This window comes from Malus domestica, chromosome 02, assembly GCF_042453785.1.
Source record: "Malus domestica chromosome 02, GDT2T_hap1".
Classification (NCBI taxonomy): Eukaryota; Viridiplantae; Streptophyta; class Magnoliopsida; order Rosales; family Rosaceae; genus Malus; species Malus domestica.
Window position 1 is genome coordinate 30,552,664 of NC_091662.1, and position 21,159 is coordinate 30,573,822.

At 36.4% G+C, this 21,159-nt stretch overlaps 1 protein-coding gene and 2 long non-coding RNA genes across 17 annotated transcripts; 2 read left to right on the plus strand and 1 right to left on the minus strand.

The window, feature by feature from the left end:
* The first annotated feature begins 1,752 nt into the window (after positions 1-1,752).
* On the plus strand, positions 1,753-7,983 carry LOC139189917 (uncharacterized). 6 transcript variants are annotated; one of them, XR_011573699.1, is made up of 6 exons: positions 1,753-1,916; positions 2,009-2,152; positions 2,270-2,409; positions 2,885-3,058; positions 3,145-6,168; positions 7,687-7,983. It is a non-coding gene; the product is annotated as an uncharacterized lncRNA (long non-coding RNA). The 6 variants fall into 6 exon arrangements; XR_011573700.1 differs by having other exon boundaries at positions 3,145-3,925; XR_011573702.1 differs by lacking the exon at positions 3,145-6,168.
* LOC108171695 (uncharacterized) lies at positions 4,901-8,986 on the minus strand. Of its 4 annotated transcripts, none has more exons than XR_011573706.1 (6): positions 8,829-8,986; positions 8,643-8,748; positions 7,970-8,090; positions 7,743-7,877; positions 7,168-7,245; positions 4,901-5,081 (listed from the first exon to the last, which is right to left on the minus strand). It is a non-coding gene; the product is annotated as an uncharacterized lncRNA (long non-coding RNA). The 4 variants fall into 4 exon arrangements; XR_001788246.3 differs by lacking the exon at positions 4,901-5,081 and adding an exon at positions 5,111-6,154 and having other exon boundaries at positions 7,743-7,860; XR_011573704.1 differs by lacking the exon at positions 4,901-5,081 and adding an exon at positions 5,111-6,154.
* Positions 8,987-10,930: 1,944 nt separating this feature from the next.
* LOC103444779 (uncharacterized) lies at positions 10,931-13,345 on the plus strand. 7 transcript variants are annotated; one of them, XM_070809205.1, is made up of 7 exons: positions 10,931-11,193; positions 11,393-11,511; positions 11,765-11,853; positions 11,963-12,070; positions 12,155-12,332; positions 12,472-12,598; positions 12,782-13,345. In XM_070809205.1, exons 4-7 carry the CDS (start codon positions 12,003-12,005, stop codon positions 12,790-12,792), a joined length of 384 nt encoding a protein of 127 aa, XP_070665306.1. In that variant the 5' UTR covers positions 10,931-11,193; positions 11,393-11,511; positions 11,765-11,853; positions 11,963-12,002; the 3' UTR covers positions 12,793-13,345. The 7 variants fall into 7 exon arrangements, with proteins under 7 accessions (XP_070665306.1, XP_070665309.1, XP_028950377.1 ...); XM_029094541.2 differs by having other exon boundaries at positions 10,963-11,193; positions 12,155-12,398; XM_070809198.1 differs by having other exon boundaries at positions 10,963-11,193; positions 11,765-11,833; positions 12,155-12,398.
* The last annotated feature ends 7,814 nt before the right edge of the window (positions 13,346-21,159 follow it).

Below are 21,159 nucleotides of genomic sequence, written 5' to 3' on the forward strand. Positions count from 1 at the left end.
AGGAAATTTTCGTCAAAATATCGCGATATTATCGATATTATCGATAATATCGCGATATTTTAGATAATATCGAGACATTTTGGTTTCTCGACAGTCAGTCACAATCTCGCCGGAGAATCAGAATAACTCCGAGCAAGAACAAAACCTGCAACCAAACGGAACAAAATCATCACTATCTTTCAACAAAAATCACCACTTTATACCAAAATCAGTGACAAAATTACACTAATCCGAGAAGCAAGGGCTTGAATTCGAGCAAGATCTGGAAGAAAACAGTAGAAGCTGAGAAATCGAGTACCTCACCGGCAGTTACAGTGCTAAAGATCATCATCTTTGGAAGGCCGCGGATCAGACGGAGCTGAGAGATCAATGAGTAAGCATTTCATAGATCGTATTCGATGAGCAGCTGAAAGAGAGGAGAGAGAAAGCAGAGAGAGACGCGGACGAGGAGGATCTCGCTGATGGGGACGACGAAGGAGAGGTAGAGGTCGCGGCCCGCGGGACATGGTGACGGGCTCGACGAGGAGGAAGGCGAAGGAGGAGCAGAGGAGATGGGTGCGTGCGTGCTGCGGTGCAGAGAAGAGAGATGAGGGAGATATGAGAGAGAGAGAGCCGAGAGGGAGACAGAAGAAAAAGAAAAGAAAACAGAAAGAAGAAGAAAAGAAGAAGGGAGTCGCGGGGGAACAAAGAGAGAAAAGAGAAAAGTGGAGGGGCTGCCACGTGGCCACTTCAGAAAGAAAGGGATCCAATGTTTTGGATCCTGATTGGGTAGTCAAAGAGGACCAATTTGATATATTAAAATGTTTAGGGGATAATTACACAAATATATCTTTATAAATGGGGGTGGGTGTTACATATTGCCCTAAAAAACTCCAAGTAATTACAACATCGTATTAGAATTGTAATTGATCCTTGTTAGATTTGGTTTAGAAATTCTATGTAATTTAGTGATTGTTTCATATTAGATTTAGATTTGAATTTTTTACTCCATTCAGATTTTAAATGATTATAATAGATTTAAAAATTTACGAACTTTGATGAAGTTTAATAATTTTTAAAACTTTTATGTAAAATTTTAAGTGAATTCCCTCAAATTTTCAGGTAGCGATTTGAGAATGTTTAAAATATTATGTGAAATATTTCTAATTTTTTCGAGTTTCCCAGCTTTTTAAAAATCTCTTTGAATCAATTTCTAAATTAATACATTTGGAATGTATGAATTTCTTAAAAATCATGATCGAATACCCCTTAAACTTTAAAGAATCACTTAAAATCCTAATTAAATGCCCTTAGATTTTTAAGGAGAATTAAAATGTTTATAAGCCCCAATTGGATGTACCGCTTAATTTAACTAATTGACACAACACAACATAACCAGTTAAGATTACAAATTAACACAAAAGACGACTTGATGCGAGGTCATATCTACAAAACTTGCCGCAATAAGCCCCAATTGGTGTGTTTAAACTTCTTTCATTAATTACTACATATTTTCTACACTCATAATGTTTGTCAGCTCGCTATATAATCAACTTGATAATGTTAAATCCATCATGCAATGCATTTCCTTCCAATTTTTTGTGATAAACTAATAGATAATTGACTAAATAAACATCCTGCAAAGTTTCAATAAAAATTTTCAAGTTTTTTTTACAATTTCCGTGATTTTCATGTAATTTTTATCGGTATCGATATTATGCCGATATTTTTATCAATATTTCCGTGTTTTCGAGTACATATTTCCGATATTACCGATTCATCCGCGATTTTCTCCCTTTTCGCCAGCCCCTCTTTTGCTCTCAAATCCTTGCTCTTTCTTTTTCAAACTAGTCTCAGAAGAGATCCTGGGTTTATCTAATCCTTTGTTGTTCGGCGTTTTGTTCTCATCTTGCGATCGTCGGGGCAGCAGCTTTAAGGTAAGTTTGTTTTTAATGATTTATCCTCAATTTACGATGTCTGGGCTAACAAATTTAAGATCTTTATTTTTCTTTTTGCTGTGGATCTGCAGGTTTTGACAAGTTTTTTGTGAAATTGGTGCTGTCAGTGGGTGTTAATATCAGGTACCCATGTTCAGTTTTTCGTTTTGATTTGAAGGAATTTCTTGCGCAGAAGAGCTAGGTTTCTTGGTGAGTTCTTCGGGTTGTGCATATGGGTAATTTTCTTTTAGGTATAACCCTCTGCTTCTGCTGCTCTCTCTCTCTCTCATCCCTGCCTGCTCCTCTCCAATTGTTTGCTGTTCTTAAATATTGTGTTCATTGCCTGATACAAGGAGCTGCAGCAATCTGTTTTATCCTACACGGGACAACGAGGCAATGGCGTGACAACAAGTGAGCTTGGATATCCAAAGAAAAAGAACAGTTGGTTCATCTGCTGGAGTCTGAAGCTCAGAGAAGTGGAGGAAAATTGCAGGTGTGCGAGAAATTTTATTTTGCTGATAGGACTCCTTATTTACCGATGCATTTTGAATTAATTGAAAAGTTGGATTTGAGTTAACAGCTATAAAAATGTAGACATGATTGCTGAGATTATGCTATGAAAGTGGAATAAAAAAATGGTAGTTTATAATATTGCGTACCAATTTTTTTCTCTCTTTTTTACCAAATGATAAGGGTGGTGGCTCAGGCCGCCCCCCTACGCGTCCCCACTCTTCGACAAGTTGAAATCATGGTGATAGTTTATGGGTTGCGGTCTTGGGATTCTGCAAATAGAATAAAAAACAGACACTTAACTATCTTGTTATTAAGCATTTCTGCATCATTCAGTTGCTCTTGATTTTCGTCTTTTAAGCGCTCTTATTTCTGCGATCTGACTTGAGGAGGGGTTTTAGACCTATGGTTGTGGGTGTTTTGTCTGACCCCATTAAATTGGTTTCCGAGATTTGTAGACTTGCGATCGGCGGTCAAACATTTCGTGATTCTTGCTTTTTTTCCGACTGGGATTGACGAATTTTGGCCGAATCTGTTTCCTGTTTTCTTCTCTGTTTGAGCGGCCGCTGCCTTTCGGTCGTTGAGCGCCGGCAGTCTTTAGATCTTTGGCAAATCAATTTAATACAACCGAGGTATGTTTTATAACTGCTGTCTTTCAATTTTTGTTCTGTATTTTTGTTAATTTGGATGAAGCTCTAATAATTTTGTTTTGGATCAGTTGTGGTCCTCTGTTAGGATTTTCCTGGCTAAGAGGGTATTTGCATTTTTGTTGCTTGGTTGGTCGATCCAGTGTATTAAAAGCGTGAGGCGTGGGCGAGGCGTCCGAGGGAAGCTCGGCCTAGGCGTGAGGCGTGAGGCGAAGCCTCATGGGACCTAAATTTTTTAATATATATACATTGAGCGTACACATATATTATATTAAAAATAAGAAGATTATTAATCAATAATCACCTTGAGCACACACATATATTATAAATATATACACACACACATATATATACATATATTATATTATATATGCATAAAATAGAGGATGAAAAACACAATGAGCACACATATAACAATGCACGCAAACAACACACACATCCATTATATAAAAATAAAAATCAGAAAAAAGGCATAGAGACAAAAGTGCAAGGAAGATGTATGAGACAGTTAAAATCCTACCCAAAATTTGGGTTTGGGAGTAAAGAAAAAAAAAAAAAAAAAAAAACTCACTGAGGCGCGCCTAGGCGGCTCCGGCGACGCCTAGGCGGCCTTTCGCCCACTCCAGCAAAACTGAGGCGTTAGCCATGGAGCCAAGCCTCAAGGGCGCCCTAGGCGCGCCTCGAGGCGAGTTTTTTAAAACATTGGGTCGATCACAAATTTACGAACAGCTGTGGTGGTCCTGTTAGAGCCAAGCCTCAAGGGCGCCCTAGGCGCGCCTCGAGGCGAGTTTTTTAAAACATTGGGTCGATCACAGATTTACGAACAGCTGTGGTGGTCCTGTTATTTTTTTGGTATGTTTTTTCTCCTTTTTGGTTTTTTCCCGGTTTGAGCACCCATTCATGAAGAATTAAAATGTGTTTATAGTTTTTCAGGAGAGATTAGAAAAGTGATTTCAATTTGGGAAAATTTAATGTTGGTTAAAATTTGTTTATAATTTTTGGGAAGGAATGAGAGGACCCATTGAAGTATGTGTTGTGATTATTTTTTATTCATATTTTTAACAAATTGGGCATGAATTGGTAGGTTAACTGTGTGTGTTTATTATTTGAATCGGCCATGTTTGTCTTTCTATGGTTCTAAAAAATTTGTAAAGGCTGTTAACTTGGAAGAAAATGGGATCGAGGGTGAGGGGAAAACAGCAGAGAAAGCATGGAAGAGAGATTTGGGATTAGGGGTAGGAAAACAGATGAAAAGAATATGATAGAGGAATGGGTTCAGTTCATTTTCACTATTTTTTTTAACTGATTTGGATTTTGTTTGGGTTTGAGGCCATCATTGGCGTTAAGACGTTTATTATCAGATCGTGTGTGTTTTTTGCTAACTTTTATTGGTAATTTTTATGTTGTTCTTATGATTTTGTGTGGTAGGGTTTCTGAATTTTATCGTTGTTCATTTGGTTTTTTCTGAATTTTATCTGATTTTGTGTGGTGAGTTTACAAAATAATACTAAATAAATTTATTTGTAATTTCGGATGATTGTGATTCAATCCTACTACAATTGAAATTCACAGAAAGAATGAAAAACCAGAACAAAACTGCAGCACCTAAAAAGTTGTCATACAAAAAAACATGGAATGTAAAAATATGTTAAGAAATCTAGTTCGTTAATTTCCAGCTGGTAAGCGGCATTATGTAACTTTAGTAGTATAACTAATTAACTACTTATCTAGTGGGTTGCACTTCTATCCTTGATCTCAGTTGTGGCTGCAAAGTGCAGGCCACCACCAAGTCTCAGTGTTTGTGTATTAGCAAAACACTTAAATAAATTAAATTCTGAAATGTAAATTATATTCCTATAACTTTAAGATGCACATATAGTATTGTTGAAGTCGAACTGAAAGCACTGACAATTCCAAGCAACAGAGCAGCAATTATTAAGAGCCAAAACTCATTCCTAGTCTCCTCATCCTGGTACTCTACTCCGTAATCTTCGTTCAGCATCATTGACTGAAATTAGGAGAGAAAAAGAAAAGGAATTTCAGAAATTGTCTATGAAGCAAAGGATACTGCAGTTACTTCAAGACATGTAAATTGCATATGTATAAAGTAATTTTCTACATAAAGTAACGAGGCATAACTCTCTCTCTCCTCTTCAAACCCTAAACAGAGCAAAGCCACAAACTTTACAGAGATTAGAATGAGAACTGGAATTAATAGAACAATGACTGAAAAGTAACATACTTGAGGAGTGAATGATTTAGTGTTTCCATCATCGGAAAGCCGGAGTAAGTCGCTAAGAGAGGTCGCAAACAGCCCAAAGGGACAAACCCAGACCCCCGGCCCCGATCCATACCCTTCCCCCTCAAATCCCGACGGCCCCCATACTTTTCTCTGACTGTACCCCCTCTCCCACTCATGAAATCGAGGATCTGTAGCAATGGTACTGAGATCCCCACTCCTCCCCCTCCCTTTCTCTCTGTCACTCTGTCTCCCTCTCCCTCTGTCTGTCTATCTTTATCCCAGAGCGGCATGGCCTCGCATCCCTGAAACCCTCACCGAAAGGTGGCAATTTTGTAAATAACTTGAAATCCACCAACAGCAGGGGCAGAGAATTGAAACAGACATTTAGGCTCGTTCGATAACCATTTAGGCCAAAACTGAGCACACCTAAACCATTCCTACTCGTGCCAAATGTTAGCGGGGAAGCAAGATGATGACTTTATTGTTCAAAACCAAAAGAAAAAAAGAGAGAAAACAAAATAACAAATCTAATGGTTGTAGTGTAAAAGCTGAGAACGTAAATAAACATGCAGGGAAAAAAATTGAAGATACAAAGTAGCTGCATCATGAAACACTTGCTCCAATTAGACGCAAAAAGTGATGGTGATGAGAAGAGAGAGAAAATGCAGTCGTTTTGATTTTTCTGGCTTTTAAAGGGAGCAGCTTTCTTCGACCACCAAAAAAAGGAAGCTGCTTTTCGTGTGGTTGTGATTTCCTGAGTGTATGTGAGCGGGTCTATGGCACTTGCACTTTTTGTGTCGGTTACGGTAACCGGGCGAGGTGGACACGGCGGCGTGGGACTGAATTCGGAGAGGTGAGAAAAATTAAAAACACAAAAAGAAGGTGTTCATTTTGTCACATTTTTATTACTAAAAATTCAATAAAGTACATTCATTAGTATGGTAACTTAACTATTTAATTCCATCTCATTAAACTAAAAAAAACAATTACATAAAAATAAGGGAAACCTTGTCCAGAGAGACCTGAGAGAAAGTGACGACTTCTCCTCTCATTCCACTCCATACTTGATCTCTAAAGTCCATTTGGCATGTAATTGATGTTCAATTTCAAATTTAGTGGTAGCAATTAGCAAAGCTAATGAAAGAATAAAATAAAATGAAAGAAAAAGCATCATGAAATAAATCAAGATGAAGAATGAAATTTTGGCAACTCGCCATTCTCTTCTTTTATACAAAAGATACATCCTATTTGTAGTGAAAACAGGTCCCGACAAACCCAGTTATCGTCAAGAAGTATTTTGTATGACTTTAAAAACATATTCCGAGAAATTATCTCTTGGCTGAGAACAACAACAAATCTTCATGCATAGCTTGTAGAGAAAGACATCAGGCATACAAAAGAACACGCAAGCATAAAATAAACGACGCAGGGAAAACCAAAAATACAATTGGATACGCTGTCAAAAGAACATAAATAAATGAAAATTACAAAACAAAGAAGTGATGAGAAACCAAAGTACCCATTTCATAATCTAATTGCTTTTTAGTTTGCTTGCCATTTTTAGTTCTTCAATTTAGAGAGAAACCATAATTCAGCACATGAATAAAGTGAAAACATAAAAGATATGTGGGATAAGCTAACAGCCATCCCTGAGTAATGCATTCACTTCTGAACCCCAAACACACCAAAACAAAAATTCACACACATGAACTACAGCTCTGCTATGTAACAAGAATTAAAAGCATCTCAAAACAAAATGGCAAACTATAAGAGCAATGTAAAAGTAAAATTGCAAGAAATCTAATACTTGGAGGGCAAGTACTAATCAGACGAAAATGAAAGATTGAACTACCTCGCGTGGAACTGTGCCTTGGTTTTTTCCCATGCTTACAGGAAGCTTTGCACTGAGCTCTTATAGCCCAAATTTTCTCTGAAGGGAAAAAAACACAATTTTGAAATAAGATTTTCATATTATACCTTAAAGAGAAGAATTAGACAACAAAAAAGAGAACAATGAGTACTTTTCATCATATATTGTTAGAGTATGTGGTCCTCTAGTCCAATGGTCCTGCAGCCATATTTACTTTATAACTCTTTCTTTTAGTCTAAAAACATCTTGGATCTCAAATTAATATGAATACGGATTCATACGCATGCATTGCATTACAATCACAATGCAACATCTCATTAGAAATCCCCACACAAAATTCTTTTATTGCTACTTTGATTTTAGTTTATATTTTTTCTGAAGCACGAGGGAGCTAATTTTTTTTTAAAAATTTTTTATTCCAATAATGTTATAGGGTTGAAAGGATATTATCAATTTAATTGATTGTATTTGATTGGTGGAACTTCTATATCTATATTTCAGGTTTTCAAATTCAGCACTGGGAGAGTCATTCATAAAATGTTTGACAGTGAGATTACCTCCATGGATTATGCTCACAATGGACAGCTCATTTTCCGCGGTGATGGGACAATATATTTCAGTCATTCGCCATTCAATCAATTCAAACCGAGGAACAAGCAACATCAAGAAGAGGATCTGCCATGTCAGGATCACTGTCGTCCAATTAATACAAAAAATCTAGATAAAAACGATCAATTTACATAAAAGCCTTTCATTTTCTCAGCAACCAAGCAAAAGAAAATACCTATCCGTTAAACACTCGATTTGGGAGTAAACGTTGCTGAAACTGGACTTCAATCCCCTCAACCGCAACAATCGAATCGAGGTGTGCAAGTCATTGAAAAACTCACCCAAGATTTCAAAATCTGCATAAAGAAATAAATAAGCACATAAATTAGCCAACCCTGTTATGATCCCACATCGGGTACACAAGAAATTGTGTAGTGGTACTTAAGTGCAAGGGGTCATCCCACCTATTGGACTAGTTTTTTGGATTGGGCTCTTCCCTTGGGCTTGAGTACCTAACATTGGTATCAGAGCCTAGGTTCCCGACGCTGCGAGACTTGGCGAGTGGTGCCGCCTCATGGTGCCGCCTTGGGAGTATGGGCTCCCAAGGGTCTTGGAGACGGGCAAGGTATGAAATGTCGATATTATCGCGATATTTCGCCGATAATATCGGTTTTTTGAGTTACCGATATTTTAATACTTATCCACTGAGTTTTCGTCAAAATATCGCAATATTATCGATAATATCAACAATATCGCGATATTACCGATAATATCGCGATATTTTGGAGATGTGCGAATCGGAGAAGAAGGCCGGAGCTTCTACAGCTCCTGCCGACTGTAAAAGAGCACCCTAGACTCCGATCTAGGTATCAAAATGAAATACAAGACGAGAGGAATGTTTTTATAACTTCCGTTTGCCGTGAAACGGTCGAAGGTGTTCGGAAAGTTCGTCGACACCCACGGCCTCGCCAGAGATGGGTGTGCCTATTCTCGAGCCGATTTCGTCCCAAAAACCTTGCAAAAACACGAGATAGAACTTAAATTTCACATCTAAGCTTCAATCTAGAATAGAATGAGGTAAACCCGAAGCTTACCTAACCGGAGAAATTCAAGAAACTCGCCAGAGGGTTCCTGCGTCGCCGAGTTGCAGAGACGAGAAAGAGATGGAGAAAGACGAGGTTGCTGATAACGATGGGTGTCTTCCTCAAGCAGGTGCGATGGTGTGCGTGTGTGTATGTGGGTCTCGGTGCAGAGAGAAAGGAGAGAGATGAGAGTTTCAAGAAAGAGACGGCGCCAACGAGAGCTATTTGTTTTTTTTTATCTTAAAAAGAGAGAGGTCTAAGAGAAATGGGAAGAGAGGGCCGAGTGAAATGAAAGGAGGTCCTTGAATTATTGAGAGATATCTCTGAGAGAGGCCTAGGATTTCTAAAAGGTAATTAGAAATGGGAAAAATGGGGCACATCTTAGCCTTTATTTTGGAATCCTAAGAAGTTCACCACATGGATGCATGACATGTGTGCATGCCATGTCTGTTGAATGGGAAAAGTCTGACATGGAAAGACAAAGAGTCGTTTGGTCCTCTGGGCTCGAGGCAAGATAGAAAGTGCTAGGGTTTTTTTTTCTGAAATGAACATAAGCTGCTAAATTCGCATATATTATAGTTGTTGCTAAAGATTGACACTAGTGCGGACTTGGACGTGTTGGTCAACATGTCCTCACAATCCCCAAGTTCTCCGGTTCGAACCCTTACGCCCATCAAATTTTTCTTTCTTTTCGATGCGCTTTTTCCATGGCTCTAGGTCTTGATTTCGAATCCAGGTGAGCCCTTTCCTTTTTCTTTTTTTTTTCTTTTTGTTTTATTATTTGTTTATTTTAATTTATTTGTTTCTTTTATGTTTTTCCTTTCTTTTAGTTTCTTTGTCTTAGGCGTTCGTGTTTATTAAAGTAGGATGTAAAATCAATTATCTTAAAATTATGTGTTTTTAAATTTTGGACTTGTTTGTTGGATACTTTTTTTGCATTTTATCATTATTTTATTATGAAAATATGCTAAAATATGCTAAAATATCACTTATGTTTTTGTGAAAATATGCTAAAATATTTATATATATGGTTTTGTTTTGAATTCTTTTTGTACTAATTCATTATATATAAATGATTATGGTGTGTTTAAACTTCTTTAATTAATTACTACATATTTTCTATACTCACAATGTTTGCTAGCTCGCTATATAATCAACTTAAATCAGTAAAATCCATCATGCAATGCATTTGCTTCCAATTTTTTGTGATAAACTAATAGATAATTGATTAAATAAACATCCTGCAAAGTTTCAATAAAAATTTCCAAGTTTTTCTTACAATTTCTGTGGTTTCCATATTATTTTTATCAATATCGATAATATCCCGATATTTCCATCGATATTTCCGTGTTTTTGGACTACCGATATTTCCGATATCATCGATATTTTATACCTTGGCGACGGGGGACTTGCCGACTGGTGCCGCCATGGACGTTGGGTCTTTCGAAAGGTGGTGTAATGTTATGATCCCACATCGGCTACACAAGAAATTGTGTAGTGGTACTTAAGTGCGAGGGGTCCTCCCACCTATTGGACTAGTCTTTTGAGTTGGGCTCTTCCCTTAGGCTTGAGTACCTAACAAACCCATAAATCAAAGAAATCAAAATCCACCCAGAATCAAAGAAATCAAAATCCATCCAAAACCAAAGAAATCAAAATCACACACAGATATACAAGGTGTACAGTATTGACATGCCTTAAATGATATTATTCACAAGATTTATAAAGCTCATGTTGTAATACTTGTGCAGAATCTATCATTCACGGCGTCACTTTTGTGCAAGTCGTAAATAAAATTATTCACGATTTAAACATTGTGTGTCGTATTTGACAATTTATACTACGCACTTTCTTTTTCTTTTAAAGCTTTGCGTTATGTCGTAAAGTTGACTTTCTATATATTTGGGTTGTACCTTTTATGGCGCAAATAACACGTCGTAAATAATGGCTTTTAGCACAGAAGTTTTGTGGTAAAGAAGCCCGCGCACTAATTCATTCTCGCGCCTTCTCTTTTTTATTTAGCCGCTTCTTTTTTTGGTTTTTTTTTTTTTTAAAATTCCCCTCAAATCTTAAAAGGGTTTGTATTTTCTTTGGTAAACTTGAAAGAGAAACATTGCAATTGCATTTTCATTTACCCAATATTAATTGTCGAGAGCCCACCCCCTTCCCTTCTCTCTGACATCGTAACTCTCTCCTCTCCATCGATCTCGCTCCATCTGCTCGCCGTCGCTCTATATGCTCGTCATCGCCGTCGATTCGTCTGCTCGTCGTCACCGTCGCCCATCTGCTTTCCGTCACCGTCGAAGTGCCCCGCCATTCAAAATCTGAAATCCCCAATACAGGGTGCTTTGCGGCATTTCGTTCTCCAAAACTTTAGGTATGCTCTCAATCTGTATCAACCCTATCCTGTCACCTCTACTTCAAGGTGAACAATTTATAGTTTATAAATTTTACTTGTGTTAATATATATTTTTTGGTAAATGTTATGGATATTTTATCAAATCAGAGAGTAAATTCGTATTAAGTGAAGATTGGCAAAGAACATATTGTTTTGAAAGGTTGAATAATGTTTGCAGATCACATAAATCAGTAGTTGTCAAGTCCATAAGAGAAGCAAGAAATCGGAAAGCAAGGCTTCGACTAAAACCAAATAATGTCAAATTAATTCAAGATTGGAAGACTTTCCTTGCAAAGTGTAAGCTCATTTTCATTTTCTTTCATTTCTAAGATTAGTTATCTTCTTTTGAGTTCAAAATTGGGTCAGAGAAATCAAACTGATAGTAGTTAAAAGTCTATTTCAACACCAAGCCTTGTCTACACAAGAATTTGGTGTTAGTTAAACATGTGTATGATTCTATCTTGATTGCATGTTAATTTAGTTTGAAGATAGATTTGGTACATGCTAGCTAATTGATACGTGATATGAATCTTTGGTTTCCTTTTGATAGGACAAAAGTGAAACATTCAGAGAGATGAAGTCTAAGCAACTCCGCACACATGTAGTCGCAAGGGATATGGTAGGTTGGCCGAGGATTTGGTAATTACATTTCATTCTAGTGCCTTCTTTTCTACAGGACAAGAACAATTTACTAATTTTATTCTGTGTTCTACTGTGTGTTTACTACATATATGTTTCTATTTTGTAGAAAAGAAAAAGTGTAGACCCTTCTCTAGTTTCTAGAGGTGATGTTTGGATTGCAGCACATACTAAAAAGGGTGGTGGACCATCCAATTTGCTTGCTGCAGAGACTATTGTAAGTAATTTTTAACCATTTATTTCTTCTTGTTTGTTGATATGCAATGACGGATGAGGTCTTAACTTTGATGTGCAACGTTAGGAAAAAAATTAAGCAATATGGAAATGGATCATCATCTGGTTTTCGAGGTGACGTTCTTTCCAAAGTTTTTGGTGCTGAGCGACATGGTCGTGCAAGAGGAGTTGGAGGTGGTGTTCCTCCTACAAAGCTTGGAATATTTTCACAACAAAAATTGCGTAATCACCAAATGGATGAAAAGGTGCACAATTTAACTAATCAGGTCAGAGCACTGACAGAATTGGTGCATCTTTTTATGAAAAATCAGGTTAGTGATTTAATAACATTGGTATCATATTGAATATTTGTGAAATCAGTTGTAGTGACACATCAAATCACAGGGTAATGATCTACCAAGTGAGGCATCTCCTGACACACAGGTTGCAGCTCCTGAGGCACATGTTGATACTGTCGCAAGAACTGAAACTCGTCTTTCCCAATGCGCAACAAATGAATCGTGGTGGCGAGGTTGATACACTTTTTCAATGAGCCTTCTAACTATTAATGCTCATTGACTCTGTTAAAAGCTCTGCCATTTTCAATCTAACTAGACACTAGAAATGATCATTGACTCAGTTAAAAGTTTTGATGCTTTGGTCCTTTTGCATAGTTGCGCATCTACTGATTTCTATTTTTTTTCAAATCCTGCAGGTTATTTCTGAAAACATTGAAACATCGTGGTGTGCCAGATGGTTTGATTATAAGACACCTTCCTTTTGGTCCACCAACTTATTTATAACTGCTAAATGGTACGTAGTGTGATAATTTTCAAATATTTTGATATTAAGACAGGTGTAGGACAACATAGAAATTCTTAGGGCCTTCAGCAACAAAATTATGAAAAAGTGAGTGAGATACAATTAAAAAAATGAAAGAGAAGGATCATGATTCATGATCTAAAGGTTTGAATAGGGTAGAAAGGATTTAGTTTCGTTGTTAAAATCGATTGTGAGTCTATTGTTATTGTATTGTCAATTTGTTTATTTACTTGAACTTCCTAGTATCAATTTGGTTCGATATATCTAGCACCACCATAGATATATCTAGTATCAATTTGGTTAGATATTGTCAATTTGTTATTTTATTGTCAACTATAGAATGTGCATCAGTTGTAAAAGGAACAAAACAATTCAGATTTTTTGTTTATGTCCAAACTTAGAATTGTATTGTAATTGACAATTTCTACTAATTAATCCAAGTATTTGGAGTTTAATATGTTTATGATCAATATTGTTATCCTTGTATTGTATCAGTTTAGATGTTATGAAGTGAGGTCTGTCTAAAAATGATATGCTAAATATAGATGTAAATTACGGCATCTAAAATCAGCAATAATTGTTGATGGTAGTCTTTTTTTTACGATGTATGCCGTAATCACCTTCACAATATTACGACACTCAACAAATGCTGTATCAAATATAAATTACTGCACACTAGTATGTCGTAATTGTTTTTCAGTATTACGACACCCTATTAACGCTGTAACTAATACCAATTAAGGCACGTAGGACATGCCTTAAGAACATTTATGGCGTGTTTTACTTAAATTATTCACGACTATTAGAGTACGTTGTATTTGTCAAAACATCTTTTACAACAGGGGCTTTTACTGCTTGGAGGCTCAAGCCGTGAATTTCCATTTATGGCACCCTTTGTGCGCCGTAAAAGGCCAATTCTATTGTAGTGATCCATGGGTACATTTTTAATCTACATGTTTCGTTTTAATATATCTATTGCTATAATATGTTTTGGTTGGTTCAAATTCGTTTTACATAAATATATGGGTACAAAGTTTTTGGAGAATATTATGTAAAATGGTTTTTAAGGTTGTTGCATTTTATGTACCCACATATGCATGTCTATAAAACAATGTGGTATGATGTACATTCTTTTCCTTGAGTTTTTAAATGTACCCATGAGTTTTCTTGTAAATTCGGTATGTATCCATATGCTATTTATGTTATGGGTACATACATTATTTTTGGTCTAAGTTGGTGGGTACATTGCTTTTGTATGTATGAATTCATTGGGTACATTATTTCCCTTAATACTACTCAATAAAATTCACAAAAATGTGCAGTGTGCATGAATTTTTATTGTAGAAATTGTTTTTTTTTATTTTTAATTTTTAAGTCTCATAATTCGTGAATTTTGTACATATTGATCCCATAAATTTTTGAATTTTATTAAATTTTTTTTAGACTTGATCGATTGATTGAATCTCATAATAATCCCTTAAATGTTCCAATCAATATTTTAAAATACAGCTTTTTATTTAAGATTTCAAAAAGATGACATGAAAACATAGTAATACTAAAATTTTGTTTTAAATTACATTTGTGTAACAATCAATGGTATGTTAAAACTGGGCAAAAAAAAAAATGGTATATTAAAAAATTATAATTTATTCTTTTTTTCATAACTGTCTTCTGCTTAGATTAATTTTTTCCAACGTTTCTCTTCGGGAGAATTAGTTCTTACCAATATATATGCACATTATCTGCTTTTTACCTGGTCTTAACACATGATTAATTACTTTCCTACCTGCTAACGCGTTGACTTGCGCATCCAAAGTATTATCAAAGTCACTGCCACCAAAAAGGTGCCCACTCCACAACCTTTGGTTGAACCAAAGAACATCACAACAATAAGGAAATCGTTAAATCTATCTCCGCAACATTTTTATTAATCATTAGATAGATTAAACGATCCCCCTATTCATATTGTGTTCTTTTGTTGAACCAAACCATGTCAACAAAATATATCTATGGTTAAAGCATCTAGATTCAAGCTTTTGGATGTGCAACTTAAACCCCTCAATGAATAGCCAAGCAATTTATCATGTGTTTACAGTAGGTCAAAAGAAGAAAGTGTTTGTCTATATATTAATAGGAACTAATTCCTCTGAAGAGGAGAGATGGAAGTGATGATAATAAAAAAAAAAAAAGTCGTATTCAGTGCACAAGGCTCCCGCTTTACGCAGGGTCTGAGAGAGGTGAATGTCGGCTAGCCTTACCCCCATTTTATGGAGAGGCTGCTCCCAAGTCTCGAACCCGAGACCTACCGCTCATGGGCGAAGACACTTGCCATCGCACCAAGTGCGACCTCTAAGGGATAAGAGAGTAATCATGAAAATTTTGAAAGTGAAAGCATTGCCTTGGAATATATATTCTCTTTAGGAATTCTGTGCCCAACTAAATTCTAGATTCTCAAAATATGAAATTAGCAACTTCACCAAACACTTGGACATGTAACAGGTCACACGTATGGTACCAACCTTACCAACCTTACCAACCATCTATATACCTATGTTTTCGAACATCGTTAGATAATTAAAGTACAGTTCACACAGCATTTCACATAAAAATGGCATCATACAACACATGAGAAGTACTTCTTACAGTAGCAGTCTCGTAACATGACTATAGTTTTTGTTACTTCTTAAGAAAAAAGAGTTTAAAATCCTATTGAAAGATAATTGTAGAGACAGAAACCCAAACTAGTTAATTAGGTTTCTTTACATCTCAATAAAATTGAAGGGAATGTATCTAATATTATCTACTAGAGCCTCTACAATCATCATAGAATCCACAACCCACATTTTAATTAATCGAAATTCCATGAACACAAATAAGCAAAAGTTGAGTGAAGCCTAAGCAATATGTGATCATTTAGAGAGTCAAACTCCATCTTTTTAGAATTAGGGACTTTTCAATATGAAAAGGTAACCTCCACAATCCAATATCATATGAAAAGGAAAACCCAAGAAAAATACAGTATAATTGTGTGCAAGAGCAACACAAAAAAAGTTGAAGAATTAGAAATCATAAAGAGACTTGAGACGATTGTTGCTCACTTAGCTAAAGAGCATTTGCACTTGAGGTCTCGAGTTCGATTGCCCCCTTTCTTTAGATCGCTTGAGAGGAAAAACCTACCATTCTCTAGTCTAAAGATATATGCATCTTTGACATGAATGACTAGAGGGGAAGAAAGTGCAGACAAATCACACATACCTTCAAAAAATTTTATGGGGTTGGTGAATGGTGATTAGGGATACTGACTTTTAATAGCCGTTGATCAGTGTATATTGCACACGCCTTCATCAATGGCTAGCGTCGGTACAACTGTGATTGGGAGGGCCTTTTTACGATAATAGATGGGTAAAGGTTTCATTAGAAGGGGAATTTTGTTCTGGTTTGCCATAATAACTTGAAATTAATGGTTTTTTGTAATCCTTAAGTTATTGTCATTTTAGGTTAACTTTGTACCTGGACTCTTTACTGGAGCTATCAATTGAAACCCCCATTTTCTTACCAAAATATGAAAAACAAAGAGTCCCATTTTTACAGCACAGTCCTACTCTAGTTGAAATCCGATCGACGGTCAAGATTTTCTAGTCATGTGAAAGTATCACATATATAAAATTGACTGGAGAAGGCATGCCACATTGCCATGCCCTTGACAGCTTTACTTTGTTTACAAACTTTCTAAAAGAAAGAAAGAAAAAAATCTAAAATGGAAGGTGATAGCGATTTTACCACTTGTAAAACAAAGGGTTAAACCATAGAAAATTCTTGCAAGAGAACAAGTGTTTGTAGTATAGAATGGCTCAAGCAAGGTCGATCTCCTCAGGGACTGATATAAACAATTTACGAGTTTTTATGTATTTAACTTATTTAACTCTAAGAATTACACTAATTTAACGAAACTAAATATTATTGGATGTGACTTAAACAAATATCTAAAATGGGAATTGGTTTTAGGGAATAATGATTCAACTTAAACAAAACAAGTAAATGAGGAAATTCAAGATAAAATAAATGATTTAAGAAAAATAGATTGACAATATGCTAGAGTTCAACATTTACCAACAACACTCTTACGTAGCTATTCCAATTGCTTAAATAATTGAAAACACATATGCTTTGAATGTTGGATTTTCCTTGTGTATGTTTTACTTGTGACATTCAAGCTAAAACGCATACCACTACATGCAACTTATCCATGACATTTGAATTAAATATAAACATGAGTGATTCATTAATCTTGGTGAAAATCCTTTTGTTAAACCATATAATCCCTAAGAGCATGATATTTACCTTAGGAGATTACAATTCTCAATCACAAGAAGCACAACCAATTTTAACGTGACATTCGTTCAAAATTGCATCCGATAACTTTTCTAAGCATCCTAATGGTGATCAAGCATCAAGGTACATAGATAGTTTAATTCAGTGATTGAAAATATCAAAACAAGCATGTAACAACACTTAAGCAATTGAAAAATAAAACTACGTATTCATGTTGCGGCTCATGGCCTCACTCTAGCATAATACTTTAAATAATTAAAGCCCAAACAATTTACCAAATTTCATCTCTGTACTCCGCAGAGACGCTAAACGAGACATATTTGGTCCATCTCTGAACATCTTTTCTTACTGTTCTTACAATAGAAAGGGCACAAAATTGACTTACACAGTCTTGCACAATACTCACTTTGCTTCAACCCATATTTCACTTTGTCAAATCATACACGTTCCTGCAACAGGTGAACTCATATTTATCTACCACTTCTTGCTAATTTTAATTTTTCCATTCCCATTTTTACTACAAGTTTTCACATAATTTTTTTATTGCATTTGTCAATTCTTTATACTTTTTAATTGTATTTTTTTTTTGTCTTTTATGTGTTTTCTATGTTGGCACAAGGTTACAACAGTATTAAACAATTACAGGTCCTCCAGAGGTTTGCTTATTGCCCTATTTCATCAAGCTCGGTATAAATAGATCTTAATTTTTTACTACAGTTAAATACATGGACATGCCTCCACAAATACAAATTAGTTCTTGCTTAAATACTTTGTGTGTTTACATAGAAAATGTTCCCATCGTCTACCAAAATCCTCCACACATGAAAACAAAAATTCTTACTCAAAAATACTTATTACAATACCACCATATCTGTTGTTTTTTATTAAATTAACACACTGTTTTCAATTTTATCTTCAACACAAAAGAAAATGCTCTTACACAATGTGTTTGCTTACATTTTATAACTTATCTACCACATGTTAATCGCAGTTATATAAATAGGAAAATACGTGTTCAATAGAAGTGTGATGCATGTCACTTCGTTAACAATAGTGGAAACTAAACAATTAAATAATTTGTTTCAATTAGTTAGTACATTTTATAAATTTCTCAATTAGAACTGTTTCAGTATATTTAATACATTTTTAAACAACTTTCCAGTTAGTTGCCCAAACTAATTATTCCAGCTTATTCACAGTATAATACCAACAATTTAACAACCAATGATACTTCGTTTAACATAAACTTCATTTGGAAAAAACAAAAAAAATCTTTTTCTCTGCTGAAAAAATCAACAGATTTAATGATGTAGATCAGTTATACCAACAAATTACCATAGTTTACCCAATGCTATACAGGTTTGACTTTTGTTTATATTCTTGGATCTGTTGCTTGGTTGTATAATTTGGCTGTGTGTTTTGTTTCAGGACAATTTGTTCTTCGTTTCTTGAGGCTTCTATGTGTAGATTTGAAACCGTTTAGCTTTCAAACCGTTTATACTCAAGGTAAATAATTTCGTTTGTTTCTTTTTAACCTTTTTTGTAAGAATTTTTTATTTAATGTTGTGAGAGTTGTGTTTTCTATAGTATGGAAATTGAATCTTTGTGATCTTATATCGTTAGATACGTTGCTTGGTTAATGTGAACACGGAAAATTCCCGAAACGAAAAAGACAAGAACAACGTGCACAAACAAATATTTTGTATTTGATGATTATTTTGGGTTACAATCTCTCTCTAATTTGATCCTCTGATTCGATCTCCGTAAGATATTGGTTTGTGGATGTGCGATTGATCCAAGGGCCGTCGAGGCTTGATCTTGGATGAACGGTGATGAACGGATCTTCAAGGGCTTTTGGGCTTGATCTTGAAGAATAGTGATGAACGGGTCTTCAAGGGCTTTTGGGCTTGATCTTGAAGGATGGTTGGATGTGTGGATTTGTCGACGTTGTTAATCCAAAGGGCTGTTGGGGCTTGATCTTAGGATGAACGGATGATGAACGAATAACACTTTCTTCAAGGGCCGTCGGGGCTTGATTTTGAATTGGTGAAAGTTCTTCAAGGGCCGTCGGGGCTTGATCTTGAAGGTAGATGATTGTTGATCCAAGGGCTGTCGGGGCTTGATCTTGGAAGAACGATGAACGAAGAACGAAGAAGGCTTTCTTGATTCTTCGGGAACCTGGATGCTTGAGAGCTTCGGAGTTTCAGAGCTTCAGAGCTTCAAGGTGTAATATGAATTTGGTTCCCTTAAATGAATGAAATTGGCTTCTATTTATAGAATTTTCCAAGGCCTAATTTTGAATATAATATTCCAGATGAAATAAGTCGTTTCTGCCAAGTGTTGACACGTGTCCTATTTGATGACTTTTCCGACTCATTTCAATTTTTCGTCGAGTCACACACTACGTGTAAAATTTATGTAATACATGAGCGTTGAAACTTTGATTTATCAGTCAACATTTATTTACCAAAATTTCGATGTCTACAAATGCCCCCACTTCAAGGCGCGTCGTATACATGTGCTTGTCACGTGTAGGAGATGCGTTTTGAAGTCCCCTTACTGTAGATGTCGATCCAAGGGCCGTCGAGGCTTGATCTTGAACCGGGCTGGAGATTTCTTCAAGGGCCGTTGAGGCTTGTTCTCGAACTTTGTTCGAAATTTCTTCAAGGGCCGTTGAGGCTTGATTTTGAATTGGGCTGAAAGTTTCTTCAAGGGCCGTTGAGGCTTGATCTTGAATTGGGTTGAAAGTTTCTTCAAAGGCCGTTGAGGCTTGTTCTTGAACCTTGTTTGAAATTTCTTCAAGGGCCGTCGAGGCTTGATCTTGAATTGGGCTGGAAGTTTCTTCAAGGGCCGTCGGGGCTTGATTCTTGAAGGTGGATGATTGTTTATTCAAGGGCCGTTGAGGCTTGTTCTTGAACCTTGTTTGAAATTTCTTCAAGGGCCGTCGAGGCTTGATCTTGAATTGGGCTGGAAGTTTCTTTAAGGGCCGTCGGGGCTTGATTCTTGAAGGTGGATGATTTTTTCTTCAAGGGCCGTTGAGGCTTGTTCTTGAACCTTGTTTGAAATTTCTTCAAGGGTCGTCGAGGCTTGATCTTGAATTGGGCTGGAAGTTTCTTCAAGGGCCGTCGGGGCTTGATTCTTGAAGGTGGACTCGAACACATGGCAAGCAGGCACGAGGTGAAGGTGACGGTCTGTTTCTTTGCTCAATCTTTCCAAGTGCCGACCGATTGCTTTTCTTTCTCCTTGTCCCGCAGGCAAGAGCAAGGGTAAAAGAAAAGCATGCCATGAGATATCTTTGTTTTTGACTCTGATGATATGAGGTACTTCTGCTTTTGAAGAAGTTGCGGATGAATCGACACGTGCTTTGTTGTGCTTGTCTCCACATGCTCAGACTCTTGGCAGAATGTGAAAGGTGGCATTTTCTCGAGTTACTCAACTCAGACTCATTCTGCTGAGTTGACTGTGCGGGCCGCATTCTTCTCTGCTTGTTTCTTCTGGCAGCCTTGCTCTCGAGTACTCATCTTTAACATCTTATGTTTCTTCTTTGTCTACCACACTGTGGAAGACGAGTACTCGAGAGTAATACCATGTAAGCAATCAGAAAAGGGTTCCAAGCAGTCGGTTCCAGATCGGAAGATTGATACCAAGTGTTGGCTGATTGCTTTCCTTCTCATTGTCCTACAGGTTAGAACAAAGACAAGGAAAAGGACACGGAGAATGCATGATATGAGATACTCTTGCTTTCTCCCTTCATGATATGAAATACTTTTGCTTTTCAAGATTTGTTTGCAGAGGTATCCTATGGGATGAAGAACACTGAGTGAGTTGAGAGGGTTTGTTGGAAAGCCATTTGTCGGAGATGACGGAATGTTATGTATGTCTGCCTTGCCATGGAGCGTGAAGGTCGACATTTGTAGGAAATAATAACTGGTACTGTTC

What these genes read in the sequence shown, in the direction of transcription:
- LOC103444779 (XM_029094544.2), top strand. Translation starts at nt 12,003, where the DNA reads ATGTTTGGATTGCAGCACATACTAAAAAGGGTGGTGGACCATCCAATT. An exon ending in TGCTTGCTGCAGAGACTATT is followed by an intron (nt 12,071 to 12,154) that starts GTAAGTAATTTT and finishes GTGCAACGTTAG; the next exon opens with GAAAAAAATTAAGCAATATG. An exon ending in ATCTTTTTATGAAAAATCAG is followed by an intron (nt 12,399 to 12,471) that starts GTTAGTGATTTA and finishes ATCAAATCACAG; the next exon opens with GGTAATGATCTACCAAGTGA.